The 14,430-nt window shown below is 37.2% G+C and overlaps 1 protein-coding gene across 3 annotated transcripts in view; it reads right to left on the bottom strand.

Annotated features, from left to right (window-relative positions):
• Positions 1-14,430, bottom strand: part of LYRM7 (LYR motif containing 7) — a 64,756-nt gene that overhangs the window by 36,449 nt on the left and 13,877 nt on the right. For all 3 annotated transcript variants that reach the window (XR_014838769.1, XM_013995089.3, XM_085014562.1), the window contains exon 4: positions 11,488-11,569. Coding sequence is in view for 2 of the 3 variants with exons in the window: in XM_013995089.3 (XP_013850543.1) it covers positions 11,488-11,569 (82 nt within the window). In the remaining variant the exon portion in view is untranslated. The remainder of the gene's footprint in view (positions 1-11,487; positions 11,570-14,430) is intronic.

Raw genomic sequence — 14,430 nt, 5'->3', positions numbered from 1 at the left:
ATTCAGCTAAAGCACACTGTCAGTATCAGATTACACATTAATGATAATTGAAACCATTAATTATTTATACTATCCACTGTATAAAAAGCAAGACTGCTTTCCCAATTTAAAAGATTGCAAATTTTACACAACAATGGTTCTCCGAGTTTGCTGTGGCACAATGGGTTAAGAATCAGACTGCAACAGCTCAGGTCATTACAGAGGTGCAAGTTCAATGCCCCAGAGCAGTGAGCTAAAAGATCTGGCTTGGATTCAATCTCTGGACCGGGAACAACTACAGGCTTCTGGTGCAGCCACTGGGAAAAAAAAGTGGCTCTCAATGGGAGGTGTTCTGGGTGGTCAACCAACTGAAGAACGCTACTGGAATTTCATGAGCAGGAGCCAGGAATGTATGGGACAGTCTGTGCCCCATTGAGGGCACCACTGAGAAACACTGTTCAACAACGACCACAAATGTTGACTCCTAGGTAAGACTTCCTGCTCTACACCACAGCCACAGCAACGCCAGAGCCAAGCCATGTCTGTGACCTACACCACAGCTCACCGCAACGCCGGATCCTTAACCCAGTGAGAGAGGTCAGGGATCGAACCTGCAACCTCATGGTTCCCAATTGGATTCATTTCTGCTGTGCCACCATGGGAACTCCTAACAGACACTTCTTAATTCCATAAAAAAACTATAGGCACCAGTGAGTAAATGCATCCTATATCTGATCTTTGTCTGGCAAATGAGAAAGGCTTGGGGGTACTGACCTTATTCCATATAAGAGCTCAGAACCCTCTTGCTTTTACTGGGTAGTTTTAGTGGCTAGGAGCAGCTGGAATTTTTAAGCCTACAAAGGTTCTAAATTATAGGGCTCTCAATCAATTAAGACTTCAGGATGTAGCAAGAAGTGTCCCTTAGCAAAGGAGTACTTCTTTTCATCTTTGCTTTGCAGACTGACTAGTTTAATCTGCATTAATCCTCTTTGTCAATATTTTGCTGAAAGCAGGAAGAAAGAACCGGTGTACATGGAAACCCTGGTTATGGTCTTTATTGCTGTAGCAGTACTCCCAAGAAACAGTAAGAGGCACTGACCTGATGTCCACCACTACACAACAAGGCCCACCAGCTTAAGGCCTGTCGGGTCAGGTCCATGTTAATAATACTCTCCTCTATCCCTGCCTTCCATTCTACTAATTTCACATTTTAGGTTATATAATTTTCAATATCTCACCCCTGGCAACAACTTCTATTATTCTTAGCTATAAGTAACAAACACCAACTCTGGCTAATTAGGCAGAAAAGGCATTTATTAACAGTTTATTGGTAGAGAGGAAATCAACAAAATAGAGATTCAAAAAACAATAGAAAAAAATCAATAAAACCAAGAGCTGGCTCTTTGAAAAGGTAAGCAAAATTGACAAACCTCTGGCCAGACTCACAAGAAAAGGAGAGAAAAAAACCCAAATAAACAAAATAAGAAATGAAAAAGGAGAAATCACAATGGATACTGCAGAAATACAAAAAACCATGAGAACACTATGAACAATTATATGCCAACAAATCTGACAACCTAGAAGAAATGAACAACTTTCTAGAGACTCACAGCCTGCCAAAACTGAACCAAGAAGAAACAGATCAACTGAACAGACCAACGACTAGAAATGAAATTGAATATGTCATAAAAACACTCCCTACAAATAAAAGTCCAGGACCAGATGGCCTCACAGGTGAATTCTGCCAAACATACAAAGAGGAACTTAGACCCATCCTCCTTAAACTTTCCAAAAGGTTGAAGAAGTAACACTCCCAAAGACATTCAATGACATCACCGTGACCCTAATACCAAAACCAGACAAAGATACTACCAAAAAAGAAAATTAAAGGCCAATATCTTCAACGAATATAGGCGCAAAAATTCTCAACAAAATTTTAGAATTTTAGCCAATTGAATCCAACAACATATGAAGAAGATTATATGCAACAGTTTATTGGTTTAGCACATGGAATTATTGTGAGGGTTTAAAAATCAGGCAGTGTTGAGGCTAAGTTTCCAGGAATAATATCCAAAGCCATACCACAGAACTGGCCTGATGCTGAAAACTGCTGCTGCCTCTGGGGCACTAGAAAAAATGACCACAATTTCTACCCTCATGAAGCACAACATACTATACTTCAGATGTTGCCAGAAACTCAGCTTTACTACATCTGCTCCTGCTACCACACCAATGACACTTCTGGATCAATAACTTGACTCTACAACCACTAAGGCTAACTCTTGCAAGCAAAAGAGAGTCTACGTCAAGCCTCTTAAGTTCATTTCTGAATATGAGTGGTCTCTTGCACCCATGTTAAATATCTGCACCTAAGCTGCAAAAGAAACTGAGGAAAGGAATATTCTAGATTTTATCTTGGGGTTTTAGAACTCATAGAGCTGGAAATTCCTGAAACAAAATGAGGACATCCAACAAGTGGTAAATAACCAGAAAAGCTGTTAAAAATTCATTATTTCCATCCCTTCACACAATTTACCTTATGAGGTAATCTTTGGAATCAAAAGGCAGCCTACAAATGAGTTTTTCTGTATTCATTAATTGCTAACACTTTAATCAGGCCAACCACAGGTGTGTGTGTGTGTGTGTGTGTGTGTGTGTGTGTGTGTGTGTGTGTGTGTGTGTGTGTGTGTTTAATTTAATGGCTGCACCCGATGCATACAGAAGTTCTTGGGCCAGGGATTGAATCTAAGCCAAAGCTGTGACCTATGCTGCAGCTGCAGCAACTGCAGATCCTTTAACCTGCTGTGGTGGGCCAGGGATTGAACCTGTACCTCCACAGAGACCTGAGACACTGCAGTCAGATTCTTAGCCCACTACGCCATGGTGGGAACTCCCACAGGTCTACTTATACACAGTGTACTATTTTTCATTATGATTGTTTTATTGATTTTAAAATCTCTAAGTCTGTTCTCTATATTAGATATCAAAGTACAATAACAACATTAGTTTGGGAAGTTGTCAGATCACAACAAGGAACTACAGAGATCATGATTTATTTCTGGTATTTTAGGCCCCTGAGAAACCTTATCTACCATGGCCATATTAAATATATCATTTAGAAAGTAATTTGTTATGCAAAATTTAAAACTATAGTGAGGTACCACCGCACATCAGTCAGAATGGCCATCATTAAAAAGCCTGCAAATAATAAATGCTGTGGTAACAGTGGAGAAAAGTGAACCCTGCTACACTTTTGTTGGAAATGTGAATTAGTGCAGCTACTATGGAAAAAAGTATGAAGGCTCCTCAAAAAAACTAAAAATAGAGTTGCCATATGATCCAGCAATCTCACGCCTGGGCATATACCATACAAAACTATAATTCAAAAAGATACATGCACCTATGTTCATAGCAGCATTATTTATAATAGCCAAGACATGGAAACAATCTAAGTGTCCAATGAAAAATAACTGAATAAAGAAGATTTTGTACAATACATACAATAGATTATTATTATTCAGCCATTAAAAAACAGGAAATAATGTCATTTGTGGCAACATGGACAGACCTAGAGATTATCCTACTAAGTGAAGTTAAGTCAGAAAGAGAAAGACAAATACCATATGGTATCACTTATATGTGGACACAAATCAACATATCTACAAAACAAAACCAGACTCATAAATATAGAGAAAAGACTTGTGGTTACCAAGGGGGAGGGGGGATGGGAGAGAAGAATTGGGAGTTTGGGATTAGCAGAGGCAAACTATTATATACAGGATGGATAAACAACAAGGCCCTACTGTTGCATAACACAGGGAACTACTGTGTGTATAGCACAGGGAACTATATTCAATATCCTGTCCTATATTCAATATCCTGTCATGAAAAAGAGTACAAAAAAGAATATACATATGTAGAACTAAGTCGCTTTGCTGTGTGGCAGAAACGAATACAACATTGTAAATCAACTATACTTTAATAAAACACTTATTTATTTACTTACATATTGCCACACCCATGGCATGCAGAAATTCTCATGCCAGGGATCAAACCCAAACCACAGAGCCACAGCAGTGACAATGCCAGATCCTTAACCTGCTGAGCCAAGAAGGAACTCCAAAAAAATTTTTTTTAAATTGGTAATTTCTTGAAATAAAAATGCTTTAATTCAATTATGGCCCCAAATCAAAACTGAAGACCTAAATAAATAAATAAATAAGTAAAACAGAAGAGAAGGGAACACATCCAAACTCATTTTATGAGGGCAGTATTACCCTAACACTAAAACAAGCACGCTATAGAAAAAAAAAATTACAGGCCGTTACCCCTGATGAATACAGATGCAAAAACCCTGAGCAAAGTGGTAGCAAACTGAATTAAACAATACATTAAAAGGATCAGACACCATGATTTAAGTGGAATTTATTCCACAGATGCAAAGATTTTTGAAGATCTGCAAATCAATGTGATACACCACATCAATAAAATGAAGGATAAAAACCATATGATCATCTTAGTAGATGCCAAAAAAGCATTTGACAAAATCCAACATTGTTTATAATAAAAACCCCTCAACAAAGTGAGTAAAGAGGGAATATATCTCAACATAATAAAGGCCATATATGACAAGCCCACAGCTAACATCATACTCAATGGTGAAAAGCTGAAAGCTTTCCTTACAAGATCAAGAACAAGACAAGGACGCCTACTCACCACTTTTATTCAACATAGTTTTGCAAGCCCTAGCTGGAGCAACTAGGCAAGGAAAAGAAATAAAGGCATTCACGTTGGAAAGAAGTAAAGTTGTCACTATTTGAAGATGACATGACATTATATGGAGAAAACTCTTAAGATTCTACCAAAAAAACTGTTAGAATAAATGAATTCAGCAAAGTTGCAGGATACAAAAGCAACATAAAAAAAGTTCCATTTCTATACACTAATAACGAACTGAATAAGTATCAGAAAGATAAATTAAGGGAAAAGAACCCTATTTACAATTGCATTCAAATGAATAAAATACTTGGGAATAAATTTAACCAGGGAGGTGAAAGACTGGTACCCTGAAAACAATAAAAAACATGGATGAAACAACTGAAAACACAAAGAAATGGAAAGATATTGTGGAGGGATTAATAGTGTTATTAAAATGTTCATACTAATGAAAGCAATCTACACATTCAATGGAATCCTTATGAAAATTTCAATGGTTTTTTTTCTAAGAAGTAGAATAAACTATTCTAAAATTTGTGACACGAAACACCCTGCATAGCCAAGGCAATTTTGAGAAAGAAGAAAAAAGCTAGCAATACCATGCTTCCTCATTTCAAACTATACCACAGATCTATAACAATCAAAACAGTATGGTAGTGGCATAAAAAACAGACATACAGATCAATGGAAACAGAACAGAGGGACTAGCAATAACCCCCGCCCCCCCAACACACACACATGGTCAGTTAATTGACAACAAAGGAGTAAAGCATATGCATGGGAAAAGGACAGTCTCTTCAGTAAATAGGACTAGGAAAATTTGATAGTCACATGTAGAAGCATGAAACCAGACTTCTATCCCATACCATACACAAAAAATTAACTCAAATGGATTAAATATTTGAATATAAGACCTGAAATTATAAAACTCCTACAAGAAAGCATAGGGGAGTAAATTACTTAACATCAGTTTTGGTCATAACTTTTTGAACTTAATACCACAAGGAAACATAAGTAAGTAGTACAAAACGAAATTAAAAGCTTCTGCATAGCAAAAGAAATCATTAAAAATGAAAAGGAAAAACCATCAACAAAATGAAAAATCATCGATAAAACCTACAAAATGGGAGAAAATATCTACAAATCATTCATCTGACAAAAGCCTAATATCCAAAATATATAAAGAACGCTCATATCCTTATAGAAAAACCACAACAATCTGATTCAAATACACACAGATGATTGGAATAGACACTTTTTCAAAGAAGACAAAAAGATGGCCAACAGGTACATGAAAAGGTACTCAACTACACTAATCATTAGGGAAATGCAAATCAAAACCATTATGAAATATTACCTCATACCTGTTAGAATAGCTATTATCAAAAGAAATATTGGATCTGGTGTTGCTATGACTGTGGCATAGGCCTTGGCTTTGGGGGTAGGCCTCAGCTGCAGCTTTGATTGGACCCCTAGCCCGGAAACTTGTATGTGCCACCGGTACAGTCATAAACGAAAAAAAAAAAATAATAAGCGTTGGCAAGGATATAGAAAAAAGGGAAGCCTTGCGCACTGTTGGTGGGAATGCAAATTTGTACAGGGGGTTCCTATTGTGACTCAGTGGAAACGAATCTGACTAGTATCCATGAGGATGCAAGTTTGATCCCTGGCCTTACTCAGTGGGTTAAGGATCCAGCATTGCCATGAGCTGTGGTGTGGACTGCAGACGTGGCTTGGATATTGCTGTGGCTGTGGTGTGGGCCAGTGGCTATATCTCCAATTTAACCCCTAGCCTGGGAACCTCCACAGGGCTCAGGTGTGGCCCTAAAAAGACAAAAAAAAAAAAAAAAAGAAGAAGAAGAAGAAGAAAATTTGTATAGGCACTATGGAAAACAGTATGGACGGTCTTCAAAAAATTAAAAAATAGAACTACCATATGATCCAGCAATTCCACTTCTGGGTATTTATTTAAAGAAAATGAAATTGCTATCTCGGAAAGATATCTGCACTCCAATGTTCACAATAGCCAACACATGGAAATAAACTAAGTATCTAATGATGGATGAATGGATTAAAAAAAAAATGTGTATATACACATAGCCAATGGAATATTATTTGGCCTTAAAAAGGAGAAGGAAATCCTGTCATTTGTGACAATATGGAGGGATCTTCAGGCTTTATACTAAGTGAAGTAAGTCAGACAAATACTATATAATCTCATTTATATATGGTCTCTCAACAACAACAACTGGAACTCACAGACACAGAGAACAGATTGATGGTTGGCAGAGTCAGAGTTGGGAGCGTGTGGGTGAAACAGGTGAAATTGGTCAAAAGGTACAAACTTCTAGTTATAAGATATATAAGCCCTGGGGATGTAACTGTAGTCACAGCATGGTGACTACAGTTAAAAATATTCTGTTGTATATTTGAAAGACGCTGAGAGTAAACCCTAAAAGTTTTCATCACATGAAAAAAATTTATTACTATGTGTGGTCATGGATGTTAACTAAAAACTTATTGTGGTCATCATTTCACTATGCATACACAGTTCTATCACTACAGTCATTTCACTATATATACAACCATTAGGCTGAATACCTAAAACTAATACAATGTTGTATGTCAATTACATGCCAATTAAAAATAAATCTTTCAATGGCATGGTTTATAACAGTGTGGCAATCATAGAGGCATACAGGATGTACATAACTTAGAGGACATAAAAATATTTAACTCTGCAGTTACAGAAAGTCACTAAATATATAAAGCATACAAATTCAAGTGAACTTGCACACAAAATTGTTTTCTTTAAGAACCTCTTCCTGGGAGTTCTCTTGTAGAGCAGTGGGTTAAAGATCTAGCAATGTCATTATAGTAGCTGGGGTTGCTGCTCTGGCACAGGTTCAATCCTGGCCCAAGAACTTTCACAAGCCATGAGTGTGGCCAAAACAAAACAAAACAAACACCTCTTCCTTACCCACCTGACTCACCAAATTTGAGATTTGGAGCTCTGCCTATGTGCCTCAATAGCACCCCTACTCTCTTGTCAAGGGACCCAAAGGACAGTGATTGAACACTGTATTCTCTGTCTCCTACACAGGGATCTAAATTCCCTAAGGACTGACCACTGTTCTATTCTCAGCGCCTAGCATAAGAGGTAGTGAATAAAAGTTTGTTGAGTCAAATTAACTTGCCTTAGAATACAAACTATAAGACAGGTTAAAGCAAAGACAAACAAACTTTTATCTGGAATCTAATACATGGCACGAATAACTGTACCTACAGAAATGAAACTCATGGACATGGAGAACAGACTTGTGGTTGCAGGGGAGAGGGAGTGGGATGGATGGGGGGTATGGGGTTAGTAGAAGCAAACTATTGCATTTGGAGTGGATAAGCACGGAGATCCTGCTGTATAGCACAGGGAACTATAGCCAATCACTTGTGATGGAACATGATGGAGGATAATGTGAGAAGCTGAAGGTGTGTGTGTGTATATATATATATAAGTGGCTCACTATGCTGTACAGCAGAAATTGACAGAACATTATAAATCAAGTATAATTTTAAAAATTCTAAAAATAAAATAAATCTGCTCTAGGACTGAGCACAGAAAAAAAAAAAATTAGCTTCCTGGGGGTTTTTCCCTTCTCTTAGTACTGTTCTTTATTATTTTCAAATTAAAACAAAAAACACCTTATTGACACAACATTGTACATCAACTATAACTTTCAAAAATGGAAAAAATAAAATAAAAACAACATTAATTTACCATCACATAGCTAACATAAAGCAAACAAAGAATATATTTAACCATTTTTTCCTTCAGCAATATCTGCTCTGTGAAGTATGGAGAAGAATCATGACATAGGCCTCTGAATTTAAAGAGCTCAAATTCTGGGGAGCCTGTTAAATATGCAGATATCCTCTGATTTTCTGCACAAACAAGCTGGCCAGAAATGCCTTCTGACCTAGAAGCATGCATCTTAAAAAACTTCTTCCACCCACAGGAAGGTTATGTTTATCCATCATCTTCCATCTTCCCTAGTGCCTCGCCATTCATCTCACCCATGATGGTTTTATTTCTCACCAACATAACACTGCTCTCTGGTGATTTGAGATCCTTTGCTGGTGGCATGAATGCTACAATGGCTGCATTATGGTACATCAAATCCATGACATGAGATTATTTATCAATTTAAAACGAACAAAAAGCACCATGCTATGTGTTCTCTAAATCTTATCTAGATGGGCTGCTGCATGAAATCTTCTAAAAGGATAAAAAGAAAAGGAAGAAAAGAATTGCCCAAAGGTCCTAAGTATTTTGAACCACGGGGGAAAAAAATAATAAAGGTAAACTCTGGATCAGAAAAGGTACTTTTTTCTACAATTAACATTCATTTTGTGCAATTAACATAGTCAATACGCATGAATAACTAGAGATAAAACAAGTCAGTGATCAGTGAGATAGTCCCTGCCCTCACGGAGTCTGGTATCTAGCATCAGAGAGAGAAATAAAGCACATATACACATCACAAAGATAATGGCAAGTTGGGTAAATACTGTGAAGGAAGATTACAAGGTGCCATGAGAGCATGTGCTTTTATTTTTTTTAATGGATTTTATACATTCAGAGGCATGTTCCTATCTTGTCATACATATATGCCGGAGAGGAAGTTAAAAAAACATGGATAATGTTACTCAGAAACTGAGTACTATTAACACATAGCCCTCAATTCCTGAGTTTTCTTGGTACCATCTACAATCATACATTTGATTACTGTCTACAGACTATATCTTTGATAAAGGCCAACACTGAAACCAGTCGACCAATGTCTATATTATAAAAAGGGCTTTGACAAATGTTAGTAATCAATAAGTACAGAACAACGAATTTCAATGTTTCTCTAAGTCACAGTTAGTTATTACTTTTCTAGGGAATACCTATTTCCATTTTGTATAATCTCGCTTCTAAATTAAAATAACTCTAACCATAGGATAACAGATAAAGAAACAGACTTAGTTTAGGTAGGTGACTAATTTTTTTTTGGCTGTGCCCATGGTATATGGAAGTTCCTAGGCCAGGGATCAAACCTGCACCACAGTAGTGCCCAGAGTCACAGCAGTGATAATGCTGGATTCTTAACCCACTGAGCCACCAGGGAACTCCATAAGTAGGTGAAAAATTATACTAGAAAAATTGAGAATGTCAGATATATATTTCATTTTATTTCATTTTTTGTCTTTTCTCTTTTTTAGGGCCACACCAGTGGCATATGGAGGTTTTCCATATGCTAGGGGTCGAATCGGAGCTGTCGCTGTTGGCCTAAGCCACAGCCACAGCAATGTGGGATCCGAGCGGTGTTTGTGACCTATACCACAGCTCCCAGCAACGCCAGATCCTTAACCCACTGAGCGAGGCCAGGGATCGAACTCACAACCTCATTGTTCCTAGTCAGATTCATTTCTACTGCGCCACCATGGGAACTCCAGATAAATATTTTAAAAATAGCCATATAGGCAATCCTCTGCAATACTACAGATTTGGTTCCAGATCACTAAAACAAAGTACCTCAATAAAGAAAGTCACACGAATTTTTTGGTTTCCCAAAGCATATAAATTATGTTTATACTATACTACAACCTACTAAATGTTACAGCATTATATCTTACAAAAATGTATTAACCTTATTTTAAAAAAATACTTTATTGGAGTTCCTGTTGTAGCTCAGCAGTAACAAACACAACTAGTATCCATAAGGACATGGGTTTGATCCCTGGTCTCTCTCAGTGGGTTGAGGATCTGGCGTTGCCATTAGCTGTTGTGTAGGTGGCAGATGTGGCTCGGATCTGGCATTGCTGTAGCTGTGGCATAGGCTGGTGGCTGCAGCACCAATTTAACACCTAGCCTGGGAATTTCCATAGGCTTCAGGAGTAGCCCTGAAAAGACAGGGGAAAAAAAAAAAACAAAAAAAAAAAGGCGTTCCCATTGTGGCTCAGTGGTTAACGAATCCGACTTGGGTTGCGGGTTCAATCCCTGGCCTCCCTCAGTGGGTTAAGGATCCTGCATTGATGTGAGCTGTAATGTAGGTCGCAGATGTGGCTCGAATCTGGCGTTGCTCTGGCTGTGGTGTAGGCCAGCAGCTGTGGCTCCAATTAGACCCCTAGCCTGGGAACCTCCATGTGCCTCGGGTGCGGCCCTAGAAAAGGCACAAAGACAAAAAACAAAAAAGATACAAAAACAACCTTTATTGCTAAAATACGCTAACCATTATCTGAGCGTTCAGCAAGTCACAGCAGCAACATCAAAGATCACTTATCACAGATCACTATAACAAGTATAATAATAATGAAAAAATTTGAAATACTGCAAGAATTACAAAAATGTTATATACCGAGACACAAAGTGAGCAAATACTATTGGAAAAATGGTTCAAATAGTCTTGCTTTTTGCAGGGTTGCCACAAACTTTGTTTGTAGAAAATACATTATTTGCAAAATGCTATGTAATGAGGTATGCCACGACTAATTGTAGTTCTGCAATATAACTGGTGGTTAAGAATAAAAAGAAAAAATAAGTTACTAAGAGAAAAAATAAGTTACTAAGAGAAAAAAACAACAAAGTTTCATAATTCAGCATTTTAAAATATGGCTTTCCAAATGTGTACAATATATGTGCCCCAATGTCTGGCAAAGTCAAGCTGTTTCACTAATCAGCATTAAAAGCACTATAATTGCTCAATATTTTAAAATACATTGTAAGCAACATTTTTCTTTCATTTTACTTACTCAGCGTATTGTGGTCTGTGTGAATACCTTGTATAACAGATGTTCTAAGTATCAATTCAACATCAGAACCTATTTTTATTAGCTGTTAAGAGAACAAAAAAAATAACAGATTAAATCCTCTGGGTATTTTTTTCAGCGGTTCACATGAATGCACTGTCTGTGGAAACTATGGGTTTACTACAATGTCTGTAGGTGACACTTGCTTTTAACTTTTTGTAACCACTCCATGTATACAGAAAGTTCAGACACGTCTATATTTTTACCTTTACCTATCCATTTCATATTTTGTTCCAAAACAGATTTAGAGTATTTTTTGTTATAATATATATTTTACAATGCCTTTAAAATGTGCAGCTTTTTTTTTTTTTTTTTTTTGAGAGGGGTTGAATCTTTCTTTGGCTACAAAGTTTGATGTTCTAAACACTAAAAAGAGTATTGGATTAGAGGCAGAATACATGGATTCTAAGTGTGGCTCTGTCACTAAATGTATGGTCTTGGGTTAATACCTACTCTCTTTGAGCGTCAGACTTCATCATTGCAAAATGAACTGGACGAAAACAGTGACTCTCAGAGCTGTCAACCCCTGAGGGACCTTGAGACCTTTTTAGGGGATCTATAAAGTCAAAATTATTTTCATGGTACGAGAGCCGTCTACATTGTTTGAGTTTTAAGAAGAAGCAGAGCTTTCTCTCTGGACTACCATTTTTTACTTGAATGAACCACTGACGGACAAACTGTGATTATTCAAATTAGGTATTTGGCTGACATTTTCTTGAAGATGGGTAAAATGAATATGTCACTTTAAGTCAGAATTCTGGAGAACCTGTATCGGTCACTGTAAGCTTGCCACCTTTCCAATACTTAAAAGATTTTTTCTGATGAGATGGATATTAAACAAATGTAATTTAAAAATACTACATATTGAACTATGTCAACGTTTGGAAGATCTGCCTTACTTGGTGAACCTATACTTTCAAATCATGAGTGCATGAAGCCACAAACTCATGCATGGGTAAAAGATTCATTTTCAAAGGGAAAGAAAAATAGTCTATTGGTCTACTAAATGACGACATGAGGACACACGGGAGAAGACCATCCTAGGACAAAGTAATAGCATAAATGCCCCGGGACAGCAAAGTTCCTGGTAAATTCAAGCATCAACAGGCAGGCACTGAGTTTGGAAGAGTGAGATGTGGTGAGCTGAGGCCGGAAGTTAACAGGGTCAGATGACACAGTGTTACAGATCTAGGTAGGTAGGGACTTTAGATTTTACTTTGAATGGGCTGAAGAGCCATTGCAGTTGTGAGTAGAGGAGTGATCGGATATGCCTTTTTTTTTTTTAAGGCTCACTCTGCCTTTAAAGGTTCTGAGAATAGGCTACAGAGAGTTTGGGCTGAAGCAAAGAGACCCACTAGGAGGCAGTTTTAAGAATCCAGTGAGAGATAATGAGGGCTTAAACCAGGAGATGATAATGGAAAGATTAATAAGCGGTCAAATTCTGGGTATATCTTGAAGGTTAAACAAATAGGATTTGTTGCGGATTGGATATAAATGTTAGAGAAGGAAGAGTCAAGAAAGAAAGCACCAGGGCTTTTCGTCTGAGCATCAAAAGGAGATGCAGAAAGCTCTAATAGAGTAAAGCCTCAGCATGGACCTGAGAAGGGGCTTAGCAGGGTAGAGAAAGAAAAAAAAAAAAAAAGGGCCTCCTCACCCACTAGAGGTGCATAAACTGAGCTGAGTCTTAGGTGTAAGGCTGGAAAAGAGGCTAGATGAGAGAAAAGGGCTTAGGGGAAATCAGAGGGGAATCCTGGAACACTTCCCCCCTCCAAAAAAGGATAAATATTCACATATCCACACATCCATTGGTTTAACAGATAACAGAGTTCCACAAAGCAATTAACCTTGAAAGAAATTTACCACTTGTTGAGGTATAGTATCAAAAATATACACAATTATTTGAAAAGTCTAATACATACTCCTACCCTCTTCCAACTACCTATCTGTATAAGGCTGAATTTTCTTCATATAATTCTATCTAAAAAACATATTGTGCCAGACTGAATGACAATGCAGGTATAAGAATTTAACTCATTCCTATTAAGCCAGACATTAAAGAGGTATGCGAAGTATAAAACAATGACATTCTTCTCACCAAATTTTTTGATATTAGTTATTTTTCATAAATGCTGTGCTTATTAACATGTAATAAGCTTATTATTTAAAAATTATTTAATTAGGAGTTCCTGTCGTGGCGCAGTGGAAATGAATCCGACTAGGAACCATGAAGTTGCAGATTCGATCCCTGCCATTGCTCAATGGATTAAAGATTCAGAGTTGCCATGAGCTATGGTGTAGGTCGCAGATGCTTCTCGGATCTGGTGTTGCTGTGGCTGTGACATAGGCCGGCAGCTGTAGCTCTGATGAGACCCCTAGTGTGGAAACCTCTATATGCTGTGGGTGCGACACTAAAAAAAAAAAAACCAAAAAAAAAAAAAAAAAAGCAAACTGCGACACTAAAAAAAAAAAAACCGGAAAAAAAAAAGCAAACAAAAACCAACCAAAGAAAAAAACCTTAAAATTATTTAACCAGTAAATATTTTAAAATTTCTCAGTTTTAAATTCTAATATGGTAACTACTGATAAGTATAACACATAAGCAGCACTTTTTGGGGTGTTTGGTTTTTCTGAAAGTAAAGTGGCCTTGAGACCAAAAAGTTTGAGAACTACTGGTCAAGAGAAAACTTAAGATTCCTCTTGGTGCAAGACTTCATGACCCTCTAATACATAACAATGTAATTATCTAAAAAATACTAGAGTATTTAATATATGCAGAGTTAGAGAAAGTACAAAATATACACTTGTATCTAAAAAATATCTAATTTCAAGACTGCTTAAGGTTAGTGCTCTACAAGTGAAATTAATTTGGGAGACCATGGTTCATTT

This window comes from Sus scrofa, chromosome 2 (assembly GCF_054392235.1).
Source record: "Sus scrofa isolate SSC_HxYL_T2T_F1_AM1 chromosome 2, Sscrofa_HxYL_maternal_Yorkshire_Landrace_v2.0, whole genome shotgun sequence".
NCBI classification, from domain to species: domain Eukaryota; kingdom Metazoa; phylum Chordata; class Mammalia; order Artiodactyla; family Suidae; genus Sus; species Sus scrofa.
Note: the sequence above shows the minus strand (reverse complement) of the source record. Positions and strands in the feature narration are given on the sequence as shown.